At 44.3% G+C, this 16,879-nt stretch overlaps 1 protein-coding gene and 1 non-coding gene across 2 annotated transcripts in view; both read right to left on the bottom strand.

The window, feature by feature from the left end:
* LOC124805690 overlaps positions 1–15,466 on the bottom strand; it is a 37,844-nt gene extending 22,378 nt beyond the window's left edge. The window contains exon 1 of the mRNA XM_047266259.1: positions 15,392–15,466. Coding sequence (XP_047122215.1) covers positions 15,392–15,418 — 27 coding nt within the window. The 5' untranslated portion in view covers positions 15,419–15,466. The remainder of the gene's footprint in view (positions 1–15,391) is intronic.
* Positions 15,467–15,634: 168 nt separating this feature from the next.
* On the bottom strand, positions 15,635–15,707 carry Trnaa-cgc. Its single transcript has one exon. It is a non-coding gene; the product is annotated as a tRNA-Ala (tRNA).
* Positions 15,708–16,879: the final 1,172 nt, after the last annotated feature.

The raw sequence follows: 16,879 nt of genomic DNA, 5'->3' as shown, positions 1-16,879 counted from the left end.
CGCCATAGTTTGTGTCTAATTTACGTCTTTTTCACTTAGTTCAGTAACAGTTTGTCACCCTGTACAAATGAATTCCCCTCCCTGAACATGAAGTCATTTCTGAGATCCACCCATCCTATCAACTATAAACTACCGTATTTCTTTCATTCCAGACTATAAACCAACATTTATAACTGCAGCATCCTGTCACCTATATGCACTTTCTCGATCCTTCCCAGTATTACTCCCAAATCCTTTCTCCTTATCACCTCAGTCCCATTTATACTGATAAGTCAAGACATTATGACCACTGCCCACAGCGACGCTGGATGCGGCCTGTTGGAGTTGAGTGCACAAGACGCGGTAACAGTAGTATGCAAGCGGAGCAAATACGTACATGAGATCACTCTAGCGAAGATATGGGTTGCATATGAGGAAATCCATTGATGTGAGGGACTTTGCCGAAGGTGAGATTATTCTTATGCCGAACCTGTGAACGAATATCTCGAAAACTCGAAGCTGGTCGGATTTTCACGTGCTACTGTCGTGAGCATTTGTGAAAAGAGGTAGAAGGACAGTGAAACTATCACTAGGCGCTAAATGGTTGGACGTCCATAACTCTTCACAGAACGTGGGGTTCGGAGGCTTGTCTGCTCGATAAAGTAGGATAGATGGCGATCTGTGACATCTCTGCCGAAAGAGCACAATGCTGGTGCACGCACAAGTTTTTAGGAGCACACCGTTAATTGTACATTGTTGACCATGGAGCTCCGCAGCAGACCACCCCTGTGTGTTCACATGTTGAGCCGATGACATCGTCAATTATGATTGCAGTGGGTACGGGTCCATCAGGATTCGACCTTCGATCAGTGGAAACGAGTCGGCTCTTCAGGTGAGTCACATTTCTGCTACACTAGGTCGACGATCTTCTCCACAAATGCCGTCAACGAGGTGAGTGGCGGATCGAAAGGTGCCGCGCGACTGACTCAGACTGATGGGAGAAGTATTATGCTATGGGAGTGACTCATCTGCCCTTCCATGGGGCCTGCGGTAGTAATCGAAGGCGCGACACCTAAGGTGATGTAAACGGCGGTGCCAATGGACGATGGATGACGTGAATCGAGTAGTTTGGAATAATGAATCACGCTATACCCTTCGGAAAACCGAAGGAAGTGGATTGATTTGGCAAATTCTTGGATAGAGAATGTTACGTGCAATAATCTTTAGTGCCAACAGTGAAGTACGCAGCAGGTGGTATCGTGTGGGATGTTTTCTGCAGAACAGTTCGTAGACGATGACTGTATCAGCATAGCAATGCACTCTCTCAGACACTAACATCTTTGAGGCAGTGGTTTGTGGACAACAACATTCCTGAAGTGGTCTGGTTGCCCAGAGTCACGACCTGAGCCAAATGGAACGCCTTTGGGATGGGTTAGTACGTCGAATTCGCTGCAGGCCCCAGCGTCCAACATCAGTACTTCCTCTGGTTTCAGCTCCTGAGGAAGAATCTACTGTGTTTCTTCTTCAGACATGCACAGACCTCGATGAAAGCGTCCCCAGCAGAGTTCAAGTCATCGTACAAGCGAAGGGCTGCTGCGCCACATGTTAGTGTCCACGAACAGGTGTCCCGATCCTTACGATCATATACTGCAGGGTGCTGCCAACTCTTGTAAAAACAGTGCTTCTAATCTAGCTGGTGTCGAGTAGAACTGAGCTCAGGTGACATGTGTGGTCACGTCATTCCAGCTACTTCAACTCTATGTCACGAGTTCGTCAACTGTAGAGCCTGCGAGTGGTGGTGTGCCATCTCTCGGCAATCCACGGCCAGATGTTTTCAATGGGTGACAGATCTGGAGAATGGGCTGGCCAGTGTATCGGTTGCACATCCTCTGCATCGAGATAGGTCAGGACAACATGGCGTCTTTTGTTAGCTAGTAGAAAGATAATGCCATGAAAAGATCCTATGAGCATGTGTCCAGAAATGGCCAACAAATTGTCCTGGAATACAGTACAAAACTAAGTGTTCTAAGTGACCTTCGTCCGCAGCTCGTGGTCGTGTGGTAGCGTTCTCGCTTCCCGCGCCCGGGTTCCCGGGTTCGATTCCCGGCGGGGTAGAGATTTTCTCTGCCTCGTGATGACTGGGTGTTGTGTGATGTCCTTAGGTTAGTTAGGTTTAAGTAGTTCTAAGTTCTAGGGGACTGATGACCATAGATGTTAAGTCCCATAGTACTCAGAACCATTTGAACCATTTTTGAAGTGACCTTAACTGGATGCCATGCACATTGCATCATAGATTGCCGCACTCTTTCGCACGTTTCGGCCTTTCTCCGAATAGCGTCAGAAGCGTCGTGAACACGCTGCTGAAGGGTCTGCACATCAGGAACTGGTTCAGCCTACACAACGCTTTCCAAACCCCCTGTAGATAAAAATCAAAAGGGTTTAAGTGCGATAATCTAGCATTCCATGGTAAAGGGCCTTCGCGTTCTATCGAGCGTCCGGGAAAGATGGTGTTGAGGTGTCGGCGAACTGTAATGTGGAAGTGGGGTGGTGCTCATGTAGTATTGCCAAAGGTACATTCTCAACTAGCCCAGGTAGCGTATTTCACAGAGAGTCCAGGTACGTTCCACCGTCGAGGGGCTGTGGAATAATAACGGGTGCAAGTATGTGGTCGCCAAGAATCCCTGCCCACACTTTGATGCTGGAGAGACACCTCAACTACTACCCGAGGACTGTCTGTTGCCCATAGATAACGATTATGCAGCTTGATGAAGCAAGTTCTATTAAACGTAATGACGACGGATGACAGAATTTTCCTAACTGTGATGGTCTGGTGCAAAAACTATCGACAAAACCCTTCCAGCTGAGGGAAATCCGGCTGGCCGATATGGCCGAGCGGTTCTAGGTGCTTCAGTCTGTAACCGCTCGACTGCTACGGTGCCTCGGGCATGGATGTGTGTGATGTCCTTAGGTTAGTTAGGTTTAAGTAGTTCTGAGTTCTAGGGGACTGATGACATCAGATGTGAAGTCCCATAGTGCTCAGAGCCAGTTGAACCATTTTTTGAACGAAAACTGATGCACCACAAAGGAATTAGCCGAAGGAGTCGATAGATGTGATATACAAGTACAGAAAAACAAATGATTATAATTTCAGAAAAATTGGATGAGTTGTTCGACAGAAACTAAGCAGTGCCTCGGGCATGGATGTGTGTGATGTCCTTAGGTTAATTAGGTTTAAGTAGTTCTGAGTTCTAGGGGACTGATGACATCAGATGTGAAGTCCCATAGTGCTCAGAGCCAGTTGAACCATTTTTTGAACGAAAACTGATGCACCACAAAGGAATTAGCCGAAGGAGTCGATAGATGTGATATACAAGTACAGAAAAACAGATGATCATAATTTCAGAAAAATTGGATGAGTTGTTCGATAGAAACTAAGCAGGTCATCTATCTCTGGCCCTTATGCAAGCAGTTATTTGGCTTGGTATTGATTGGTAATGTTGTTGGATATCGTCCTGTCCAATTCGGGAATTAGATCGTCATTGTCCTGAGCTGGTTGGAGGGCCCTGCGCATAATGCTCCAAATGTTCTCAACTGAGGAAGTATCCGACAACATTGCTGGCCAAGGTTGGGCATGACAATTACGAAGACAAGCAGTAGAGACACTCGTCGTATACGGGCAGGCATTGTCTTTCCTAAGTGTAAGCCCAGGATGGCTTGCCATGAAGAGTAACAAAACGGGGCATAGGATACGGCCGCTGTACCGCTGTACCGTAAGCGTGCCATGGATGACAATCAAAGGGGTCGTGCTATGAAATAAAGAGCCACGCCAGACCATCAGTCCTGGTTGTCGGGCCGTATGACGGGTGGCAGCCTGGTTGGTATTTCACCGCTGTAAGGAGAGTCTCCAGAGACGTCTTCGGCCTGGAATCTGATTGACGAGTACAATTACCTTCAGTGATGACTCCTGCTTCGAACTGAGTTTGAATCATATATGTGGCGCGAAAAGAATTCACAGAAAACATGCTTGTTGCACCTAAAACCCGAATGAGGCTAGATTTTTGAAAGTGAATTTTCAATTCTGTCGTAACAATGCGCGGCGAGAGTTTCTACTGCTTGCACTTCTGTTAGCCAAGCCCTACCTTGGTTAGCAAAGTCGTCGGATCTCTCCCCATGTGGATACATTTGGAACATTATGTGCAGGACCAGCAGTGAAGGAAACAAAAGAAAAATTCGGAGTAGGTATTAAAATCCATGGAGAAGAAATAAAAACTTTGAGGTTCGCCGATGACATTGCAATTCTGTCAGAGACAGCAAAGGACTTGGAAGAGCAGTCGAATGGAATGGACACTGTCTTGAAAGGAGAATATAAGATGAACATCAACAAAAGCAAAACGAGGATAATGGAATGTAGTCGAATTAAGTCGGGTGATGCTGAGGGAATTAGATTAGGAAATGAGACACTTAAACTAGTAAAGGAGTTTTGCTATTTGGGAGCAAAATAACTGATGATGGCCGCAGTAGAGAGGGTATAAAATGTAGACTGGCAATGGCAAGGAAACCGTTTCTGAAGAAGAGAAATTTGTTAACATCGAGTATAGATTCAGCCGGCCGCGGTGGCCGAGCGGATCTAGGCGCTTCAGTCCGGAACCGGGCGACTGCTACGGTCGCAAGTTCGAATCTTGCCTCGGGCATGGACGTGTGTGATGTCCTTAGGTTAGTTAGGTTTAAGTAGTTCTGAGTACTAGGGGATTGATGACCTCAGATGTTAAGTCCCATAGTGCTCAGAGCCATTTGAACCATTTTTTGAGTATAGATTTAAGTGTCAGGAAGTCGTTTCTGAAAGTATTTGTTGGAGTGCAGCCATGTATGGAAGTGAAACGTGGACGATAAATAGTTTGGACAGGAAGAGAATAGAAGTTTTCGAAATGTGGTGCTACAGAAGAATGCTGAAGATTAGATGGGTAGATCACATAACTAATGAGGAGGTATTGAATAGGACTAGAAGAAGTGATCGGTTGATAGGACATGTTCTGTTCTGAGGCATCAAGGGATCACCAATTTAGTATTGGAGGGCAGCGTGGAGGGTAAAAATCGTAGAGGGAGACCAAGAGATGAATACACCTAGCAGATTCAGAAGGATGTAGCTTGCAGTAGGTACTGGGAGATGAAGAAGCTTGCACAGGATAGAGCAGCATGGAGAGCTGCATCAAACCAATCTCAGGACTGAAGACCATAACAACAACATGTGCAGGACCCTCCAGCCAGCCCCAGCCAGCTAGGGATTTTGACGATCTGACACACCAGCTGGACAGAATTTGGCAGGCAGTCCCTCTGGAGGAAATTCGATAACTTTACCAAAAAATACCGTAAGAGTTCGGGCAATACGTGTCCATCCGCACACAAGAAGAAGGTCAATGGTCGGTTCGCCTTAACTTTATGAAGATAGAACAGATGCCATCTTCATATCAGTTACACTATGTCGGCGCCTGCTGCGCAAACACTGTCTCCACGTACACGTACACCACAGTTACTCTACCACGCAGACATTTGGGGTTACACACGTCTGGTCTGAGACGTTCCTAGGAGGTAGGTGAAGTGGGGAGGGGGTGGGGGGGTCCACTGGGAAACACCGCACAATAAACCTGGGTTCGGTGTGGGGCGGCGGTGGGGCGAGTGGACTGCTGTGGCCTGTTGTGGGGTTGTGAACCACTGAGGGCTATGCCGGGACGAAGTCTCTCCGTCGTTTCTAGGTCCCCGGTTCAATACACAGTACACAACTGTAACTAAATACGGTATATACAGGATGTCCCTCCCACGAGTCGTCAGGTTAAATTTCTCTGACATTTAGGCAGATACCTGCAATTTCCTTTTTGCAACGTGTAACTGGAATCAGGCCAAAAAAATACTGTCCTTCACTTTATCATGCGACGGAGAGCGTCAGTTTGTTTTCCGTTACGAGCAACATGATTTTAAAGCGGAATTTAGTGTGCCCATTCGACAAAGCGGTCCCAGATTAGTCTGGTGCTATATTAGTTTTATCCATATGCATTAACAGTAACACTGAAACACGAGGAATGAGAAGCGACTCGGTAGCGCCCTGTCCCGCGCTTTCTGCTACCGCCATGCGGCAGCGCTGCTCAGTCGCTGCTGTAGTGCTGGATATTCATTGTGATTTAACGTTCAAGTTAATACATATGGATGAAACGAACGTCGCTGTAGACTAGTTTGGGGCCCCTTTACCGAATGAGCGCGTAAAATTCCCGTTTTAAAAATCGTTTTTCTTGTAAGGGGAAATAAACCGACGCTTTTGGACCACCCCTTGAAAGATGTGATGACATTATTTGTGCTGACCAAAATGGAAAACCACTTTTGTTGAAAAAGCTGATTACTATATGAACGCACAACAAATTACATTTCTATGGGACTCGATGGGACATGCGGTAGCCAAACTTTCAGGTACTGTATTTTGTGTGAAACAAGGCTCGTGTCTATCTCCATAAAATTCAGTGTCTCGTGCCTCTTATACAGTCCTGTACGAGACTTTTACAAATGGACTTTCTTGGAAAAGTTATACCTTGAGAATTAAGAGATAACAGAAAACTGGGTAGCATTTTATGCAAATGTATGAAAAATTCTACAGGTTGCTGCAGTTTTTCTTTAAATGCGACAAGTAGGCTGAGACAACGTTTTCCTTTTCAGATATACGCTTTATCACGCGGCTTAGGCGTGACCACAGATAACACTTGTAATCTGTTGAGCCCAAGTGAGATAAAAAGCGGCTCAACGGGAAAAGTTTAACCTTGTCTCAATACGTCTAATATATTTCTTGAAATCTGTAACATTTAAGAACGGCAAAGTAATAACACCATCCTGTTAAAAAAAACTAGCAGGGAACACTGAAGTAAATTTTTTTGGAATTAAGCTTAAGCGCAGTTCTCAACAGAACGCTTAGAATAATTAAGTTTTACCGCTTTTTCTTATGTAAAACTGCCGGCCGGTGTGGCCGAGCGGTTCTAGGCGCTTCAGTCTGGAACCGCGTGACCGCTACGGTCGCAGGTTCGAATCCTGCCTTGGGCATGGATGTGTGTGCTGTCCTTAGGTTGGTTAGGTTTAAGTAGTTCTAAGTTCTAGGGGACTGATGACCTCAGATGTTAAGTCCCATAGTGCTCAAAGCCACTTTTTTATATGTAAAACTGTCAAATCCTTTGTACAGAGATGTTTATTTCGTTTCTGTGTTATTTTCCTTCGAAGGATTTGTGTTAGAACTGGAACTGCCGAGAGTAAGACGTATCAGCGTATCAGCATTCCTGGTTGTAACCTGTGACGAATGGCAGAAAACCACGATGAAAGAAATGTTTTTGAACTTGCATATAGTATCCAGTAGTACACACAAAATGAATAATATTCCTTGTTCTATGGTACAATTATTTAATGATGATGACAGACGATCGATCAATTTGACAATGACATTCCGCTATGGTTTAAAATTGTCTTATGCGGATTAAATCATTAAAACAGGTACGGACATCTGGGCTAACAGTAATGTCATCTCTCTTGTGTTGTTGCTAGTGTCTCTTTAATGGGTTGAAAGTAGCAGAATAAACGGCCGAAAAAGTATTGTGTAGCAGTGGCCGACGTCTTTGCCACTTTTCCCTGTACTACGACACTAGAAGGTGGGAAGACTTTTACGTGCATTACTGCCGTTCGTCACTAACTCACCAATGGCTCCGTTAGTTAAACCATACCATACGCGGACATCATGTAAGAATACCGAAGAAGTATGTCGTGTATGGATTTCTTGAAGGTACACTACGTGATCAAAAGTATGCGGACATCCACAGAAACATACGTCTTTCACGTTAGGAGCATTGTGCTGTCACCTACTGCCAGGTACTCCACATCAGCTACCTCAGTAGTCATTAGACATGGTGAGAGAGCAGAATGGGGCGCTCTGCGGAACTCACGAACTTCGAACGTGGTCATGTGATTAGGTGCAACTTGTCATACGTCTGTACGCGAGATCTGCACACTCCTAAACATCCCTAGGTCCACTGACTGTTTCCGATACGATAGTAAAGTGGAAACGTGAAGGGACACGTACAGCACAAAAGCGTACAGGCCGACCTCGTCTGTTGACTGACAGAGACCGCCGACATTTGAAGAGGGTCGTAATGCGTAATAGGCAGACATCCATCCAGACCATCACACAGCAATTTCAAACTGCATCACGATCCACTGCAAGTACTATGACAGTTAGGCGGGAGATGAGAAAACCTGGATTTCATGTTCGAACGGCTGTTCATAAGCACGCCGGTATATGCAAAACTACGCCTCACTTGGTGTAAGGAGCGTAAACATTGGACGATTGAACAGTGGAAAAGCGTTGAGTGGGGTGACGAATCACGGTACACAATGTGGCGATCCAACGGAGGGGTGTGGGTATGGCGAATGCCCGGTGAAAGTTATCTGCCAGCGTGTGTAGTGCCAACAGTATAATTCGGAGGCGGTGGTGTCATGGTGAGGCCGTGTTTTTCATGGAGGGGGCTTGCACCCCTTGTTGTTTTGCGTGGCACTATCGTAGCACAAGCCTACATTGATGTTATAAGCATCTTCTTGCTTCCCACTGTTGAAGAGCAATTCAGGGATGGCGATTGCATCTTTCAATACGATCAAGCACCTATTCATAATGCACGACCTGTGGCGGAAGGTTACACGACAATAACATCCCTGTAATGTACTGGCCTGAATCCTATAGAGCATCTTCGGGAAGGTTTGGGACGGCGACTTCTTGCCAGGCCTCACCGGCCGACATCGATACCTCTTCTCAGCGCAGCAATTTTCGAAGAATGGGCTCCTATTTCCAAAGAAACCTTCCAGCAGCTGACTGGACGTATGTCTGCAAGAGCGGAAGCTGTCATCAATGCAAAGGGTGGGCCAACACCATATTTAATTCCAGAATTACCGATGGAGGGCACCACGAACTAAGTCATTTTCAGCCAGGTGTACGGATACTTTTGATCACATAGTGTAGTTGGGCCTAACCAGTTAGAAGTTGTTTCAGATATGGGAGTTGTTTAAGGCAAACGGCTTTCACACCTAGTCAGTCTGTACACACTGTGGACGACAGTATTTTAATTGGCCACCGTGTATACTAGATGACAACTTGACACGTTACTTTCGTATCAAGATACCGGTTTTAAGATCACTCATTAGTGCTAAAACGGCTTTACTGTCATAAAAGAACAAAATGTGATCAGGCCAATTGTGATTGTTTGTGGCAGCATGCCGATGCACTCTGTCATAAAGCAGCATCCGTGAGGCAACAGCTTGTCGACGATAAAATTCATGAAATGAACTAACCTGCCCAGAGTTCCTACCTGAACCCAATGGAGGACCTTTGGGATAATTTAGAACGCTGACTTCACCACAGACCCCAATGTTAAACATTACTACCCTCTCTGGTTTCGACTTGATTCGGTGCTGTAAACACCTATTCCTCTCTCTCTCTCTCTCTCTCTCTCTCTCTCTCTCTCTCTCCATCCATCCATCCATCCATCCATCAATCTCTTACTAGGTCTCCCTAGTTCTCTCCGACCGTTGATTCATTATCTGTTTTCTGTCGTTCTGCCAACATGATACTTCCATTTCATTCTGTTCTCTCCTATCTTGTCATTAACTGAAAAGATTTTTATATCTCATCTTATTGTTTCATTCCTTATTTTATCAATTTCATTACACCCTCTTACATATTTCATGTACTTCATCTCTAGTGATTGTAAACGTGATTTTTCTTTTTCAGTTACTGTCCATGATTCCATATACAAGAGTAGGTACAGCCATAACTTTATAGAATTTCATTTGTGTTTCTTTTCTTGTTTTTCTTCCTGGAGTTCTTCCAATTGTTCCGCAAATAGCTTGATACTTAATAACCTTCTCTCAATGTCTTTGTCATAGTTAAAACTAATATCACATCCCAGATAACTGAAGTGGATTACTTGTCCTAATATTATCTCATCTTCATTATTTTCGATCTGACTGGATGGTTTCCTTTGAATACCATTACATTTGTTTTACTTGCAGGTATAGTTAAATTGTAATGTACTGCTGTTTGGCCCGATTTAGATACTGCTATTTCTCAATTATGTCCTATTTCATGTATAATGATCTGTCCATCAGCATATAACAGAGTATTTAATGATACACTAGGTCCTATTTTAATCCCTAATAGAATTTCATCTTTCCACTCCATAACTAGATCGTCGATTTATGAATTAATGAATAAAATAGGTGACAGATTGCACATTTGCCAAACATTTTCATTTATTAAAATTTCACATGACACTCATTTTCGAACCAGAACTTACAACTGTTTTTTATTTACCTATAGACGCCTTATTATATTAATAAGATGTTTCGGAAAACTTTTTAGTTCCAGTATTTTCCACAAAAGAGATCGTTTTACCCTATCAAAGGCTTTCTCAAAATCAATAAACGCTAAATGCGTTTCCCGACGTTTTTCAATGATTTCTCTTCTTTTAACTATGTTATCACTACACGAACGTCCCTTTCTGAAGCGCGATTGTTCTTCTAAGATTACTGCATCAGCGAGGAAGAATTTGCTGCCATTCCACCACAGACTTTCAGAAACATCATTGAAAGAGTCAGCAGCGAGTCCCAGGGTATTTTTGATAATAAGTGGACATTTAACTGACAGAGGCCCATTTGCATACGCCCACAGAGGGCGACGGTGTAACATTACGACGATAGGGATAAGAAGTTGAAAATGGCACATTGCTGAATTCAGCTGATTGTGTGATATAAATAACAGCAATTGCATAGCAGCCAAGTTGGAAAATGAAACTGTCTTTTAACAAGATTGTGAGTGTGGCACCCCACATGAAGAAACTTATTAGAATGTCTAAAGGCATGTGCAAATAGTGACCGCCGTGGTTACTTGACCACTCATACACCAAAAGTTTTACAGCCCTCTGCTGTATCTCTGTTGGGTATTTAGTAGTATACTATTTGGCTGTAAAGTTCCATCAGCATACGCTAGATGCCATGTGGTGCAGATTTCCTTGGGCAACAGTTGGCGAACCAGTTGCGACTTATGATTGTAAACTAAAAATTCTATTAAAATGTGGTTGTGCAAAATCCACCGGCATCATTTAACTGCAAAGCCATCGGCTTTTTCAACTATATCATGTACATTACTTGATTAGTTCTCAAAACGAGTCACTGATTAGTTTTTTGTTGTCATGTATATATCTCCCAGTACATTACGATTTCTGAGGTCATGTGCAGCTTTCTTGGTTTCAGGGTTATTTTGACTATTGGTCATTGTTATCTCAGGATAATTTATTAACAAATGTTGATGCCAATGACAATTGGAACTACGGAATACAAACATTAACCACCGGTGTATAGACAGAGACTCATTTATAATTGTTAATATATCTACAACTAAGGACGAACAAATGTCAGTCACATATTGCTCAAATTGCAAGTTTTGATGCGTACAGTGAATCAGGTATAACATATAATGTCAAATATCTCCAGGAAGAAGGAATGAACTTTGTTTGGCGACATGAGCCAGATATTTACTAAGTAAATGAAGAAAAGGTAACCTAAGTTCTAACTGCACCAGATATTTTGAAACAAGGATTGAGGTTTAAGATGGGTGAAACTGCAGTTATTGCCCGCAACGAAATTTGGAGCTATTTGTATGGTATTGCACACATGATGATCGATCACACTAAAGACACGTACTGTACCAGCGTACCAGGTTTTTTTTTTCTTTTATGAGGCTTCATAAAGCACTTAAGAAGAATTTAGATTAATGCCTTTATTTCTGAGTAGCCAAAGTTTCATTGTGTTTTTGAAACTTTGACCACAATGTGAATGATAGTTTACAGTTGTTGTAGAAATAAAGGCCAGCCAATAGACCCCCAAATCCATGCTAACTTTGACCATCAACAATTTTTCCCATTATTTTCTAAGCATTTTAGAAAATGCACTGTACTGATTAGTATGTCGTCCTTTCACAAAAGCACCTATGTTCACCAAAATAAATATCATAGAACTTAGAAAAAACAGTCGTGATAGTCACATCTGTATTTGAAAACCGGTCAAAGTATACCCGATTTATGGCACTGTAGTGGGGTGCAGTGCTTTGCTACAGACATGCAGTATACACGGCGTTCGGAAATTCCCGTTACAGATTTCTAGGAATTGTAGAGGGGAGAGAGTACGTAATGTTTTGAATAGGAATCCATAATGGCAGACGTCATCCGAGGTCAGTGCAGAGCGTCAAAATTGTAGGTGCCGGTGCCTTTAATATACAAGGTCGATCCGTGACGATGTTACAAACTTTCAAGGATGATGGAGACAGATAAACGTAAGAATCTGAGGTAAGGGTACTTGGCTCGGAAACGAACGAGTCGTTAAGTTACAATCAACAGTCATTCTGATATCTCTGACAGTGAAATACATGTATCTGTACTGTTGTTGCTTAGAACATAGGGCATTCAACTTTCAGAGGTTTCACATGTGCTCTAAAATGGATGATTTAGGAGTTATGAGCACTTGTTCATGTTCGCTAGTGTGAAACACATTTCCTCTACTGAACGAGTGCCCATCACTCCTCAAGCATGCATTTTAGACCGCATGATTATTGGGCATTCTTTTCTTGTTTTGGTCCGTACTACTAACTCTGAAAGTTGCATACTCTGCACAGAAAGGTTTTCGTTTATAAATTTCGACTTGGTCGTTTCCAATACAGGGACCCTCACCTCAAATTGATACATTTGTGCTTCACCATCATCACAGAATCACCCTGTATACATGGTGAACATTAATACAACCGACAAACTACAGAGACAGATTCCTCACTGGAAATGGATGAAAAAAGATCCTCTGAACGTGTGTCCGGAAATGGGCAGTGTGTGTGCAAACACAACAAATTGTCCCGGTACACAGTACAGAGCTACATCACATCTGCGTCACAACAGGTGTTCAAAGTGGCCTCCACAGGATGCAATGCACATTGCATCATAGATTGCCCCCCTCTTTCGCACGTTTCGGCCTCTCTCCGAATAGCGTCAAAAACGTCGTGAACATGCTGCTGAAGGGTCTGCACATCAGGAACTGATTCAGCATACACAATGCTTTCCAAAGCCCCCGGAGGTAAAAATCAAAACGGTTTAAGTGCGATAATCTAGCATTCCGCGGTAAGTGGGTTGGTGCTCTGTCATGCAGAAGCCACATAACCTGTCGTATTGCCAAAGGTACATTATGAACTAGTCCAGGCAGAGTATTTCGCAGGGAGTCCAGGTACGTTCCACCGTTGAGGCGCCGTGGAATAATAGCCGGTGCAAGTATGTGGTCGTCAACAACCCCTGTCCACACTTTGATGCTGAAGAGACGGCTCAACCACTCCCCGAGGAATGACAGTTGCCCATAGATAAAGGTTATGGAGCTTGATGAAGCCATTTTTATTAAACGTAATGCCGCCTCTCGACCGTTTCCATCTGCTTGGCCGTACACAAACACCATCTCGGCTCGTCTCCGACATGAATACCGGACGATTCTGCTGCTTACAGTACGCTGTGTCAACCACACAGCATGCAACACACGAGGAACACATGGCATGTTGTCAGCGGAGCTTTCATTCATAAGCGCCACCTACTGCGGCCACAATGCATTTCCACACACATGTTAATAGGACTTTTTTCCTCAATTTACAGTCGGTAATGCGTCCCTGCAGTTTGTCGGTGTTATTAATGTTCATCATGTATACATACATTTACAAGCCCCGGCGCCTATAGCTTTGATGCTCTTTAGCATTGATGGGAGACGTTTTTGGACATGGATTCCTACTCAAAATACAGGGTGTCCCAAAAAGAGTCCTGGCCATTAAAGTTGCTACACCAAGAAGAAATGCAGATGATAAACTGATATTCATTGGACAAATATACTATACTAGAACTGACATGTGATTACATTTTCACGCAGTTTGGGTGCATAGAACGTAAGAAATCAGTACCCAGTACAACCACCTCTGGCCGTAATAACGGTCCTGATACGCCTGGGCATTGAGTCAAGCAGAGCAGGGATGGCGGGATGGCGTGTACAGGTACAGCTGTCCATGCAGCTTCAACACGATACCACAGTTCATCAAGAGTAGTGACTGGCGTATTGCGACAAGCCAGTTGCTCGGCCACCATTGACCAGACGTTTTCAATTGGTGAGAGATCTGGAGACTGTGCTGGCCAGGGCAGCAGTCGAACAATTTTCTGTATCCAGAATGGCCCGTACAGGACCTGCAACATGCAATCGTGCATTAGCCGGGTGAAATGTAGGGTTTCGCAGGGATCGAATGAAGGGTAGAGCCACGGGTCGCAACACATCTGAAACGTAACGTCCACTGTTCAAAGTGCCGTCAATGCGAACAAGAGGTGACCGAGAAGTGTAACCAATGGCACCCCATACCATCACGTCGGGTGATACGCCAGTATGGCGATGACGAATACACGCTTCCAATGTGCGTTCACCGCGATGTCGCCAAACACGGATGCGATCATCATGATGCTGTAAACAGAACCTGGATTCATTCGAAAAAATGACGTTTTGCCATTCATGCACCCAGGTTCGTCGTTGAGTACACCATCGCAGGTGCTCCTGTCTGTGAAGCAGCGTCAAGGGTAACTGCAGCCATGGTCTCCGAGCTGAAAGTCGATGCTGCTGCAAACGTCGTCGAATTGTTCGTGTAGACGGTTGTTATCTTTCAAATGTCCCCATCTGTTGATTCAGGGATCGAGACGTGGCTGCACGATCCGTTACAGCCGTGTGGATAAGATGCCTGTCGTCTCGACTGATAGTCACACGAGGCCGTTGGGATCCAGCACGGCGTTCCGTATTACCCTCCTGAACCCACCGATTCCGTATTCTGCTAACAGTCATTGGATCTCGACCAACGCGAGGAGTAATGTCGCGATACGATAAACCGCAATCGTCATAGGCTACATTCCGACTTTTATCAAAGTCGGAAACGTGATGTTACGCATTTCTCCTCCTGACACGAGGCAGAACAACAACGTTTCACCAGGCAACGCCGGTCCACTGCTGTTTGTGTACGAGAAATCGGTTGGAAACTTTCCTCATGTCAGCACGATGTAGGTGTCGCCACCGATGCCAACCTCATGTGAATGCTCTGAAAGGCTGATCATTTGCATATCACAGCATCTTCTTGCTGTCGGTTAAATTTCGCTTCTGTAGCACGTCATCTTCGTGGTGTAGCAATTTTAAACAGTAGTGTATTTATTGGGGACAAGGGCTTAACACCAGCAAATTGCATACTAAATTACTCAGAAGAAACAGAAGTTTATAAAAATCCATCATAAATGTTGAATACTTCCTCCATTGGCGGCATGGACGACATCTAGCTGATAGCCGAATTCATCCAAAACTGAGTGTAAGGTGTCTTCTGGTGGTGGTTAGTGTTTAACGTCCCGTCGACAACGAGGTCATTTGAGACGGAGCGCAAGCTCGGGTTAGGGAAGGATTGGGAAGGAAATCAGCCGTGCCCTTTCAAAGGAACCATCCCGACATTTGCCTGAAACGATTTTAGGGAAATCACGGAAAACCTAAATCAGGATGGCCGGAGACGGGATTGAACCGTCGTCCTCCCGAATGCGAGTCCAGTGTGCTAACCACTGCGCCACCTCGCCCGGTAAAGGTGTCTTCTGTCACTGAAGCTACAGCAGCTGATATTCTTGTTTTTAGTTCTTCAATATCACGAGGTAAGGGAGCAACGTAAACACATTGTTTAACATATCCCCACAGGAAGAACTGCGATCACTGATTGAGTACGACTAAATTCAATAACACAATACGCTTTCTGTTGCGCGGACGCCATATTGCATGAGACTGGCTGCACCCTGCAGGTCAGCACTCGTAGCGACATCTAGCGGATTTTTTCTGAAACTCTAGACCATGCCGATTACATCTAGCGCTGTTTCAGTTACCTAGTGACATGTGTCAATATTATTACAAGTTAAAATCGGGTCATTCTGCCCGCTCCAGGTGAGCACCCGTAGCGACATCTAGCGGAATTTTTCTGAAACTCTAGACCATGCCGATTACATCTAGCGCTGTTTCAGTTACCAAGTGACATTTGTGTCAATATTATTACACGTTAAAATCGTGTCATTATGCACGCTCCAGGTCAGCACCCGTAGCGACATCTAGCGGATTTTTTCTGAAACTCTAGACCATGCCGATTACATCTAGCGTTGTTTCAGTTACCTAGTGACATGTGTCAATATTATTACAAGTTAAAATCGGGTCATTCTGCCCGCTCCAGGTGAGCACCCGTAGCGACATCTAGCGGAGTTTTTCTGAAACTCTAGACCATGCCGATTACATCTAGCGCTGTTTCAGTTACCAAGTGACATTTGTGTCAATATTATTACACGTTAAAATCGTGTCATTATGCACGCTCCAGGTCAGCACCCGTAGCGACATCTAGCGGATTTTTTCTGAAACTCTAGACCATACCGATTACATCTAGCGTTGTTTCAGTTACCTAGTGACATGTGTCAATATTATTACAAGTTAAAATCGGGTCATTCTGCCCGCTCCAGGTGAGCACCCGTAGCGACATCTAGCGGAGTTTTTCTGAAACTCTAGATCATGACGATTACATCTAGCGCTGTTTCTGTTACCAAGTGACATTTGTGTCAATATTATTACACGTTAAAATCGTGTCATTATGCACGCTCCAGGTCAGCACCCGTAGCGACATCTAGCGGATTTTTTCTGAAACTTAGACCATGCCGATTACATTTAAAGCTGTTTCAGTTACCAAGTGACATTTGTCTCAATGTTATTACGAGTTAAA

This window comes from Schistocerca piceifrons, chromosome 7 (assembly GCF_021461385.2).
Source record: "Schistocerca piceifrons isolate TAMUIC-IGC-003096 chromosome 7, iqSchPice1.1, whole genome shotgun sequence".
Taxonomy (NCBI): Eukaryota; Metazoa; Arthropoda; class Insecta; order Orthoptera; family Acrididae; genus Schistocerca; species Schistocerca piceifrons.
Note: the sequence above shows the minus strand (reverse complement) of the source record. Positions and strands in the feature narration are given on the sequence as shown.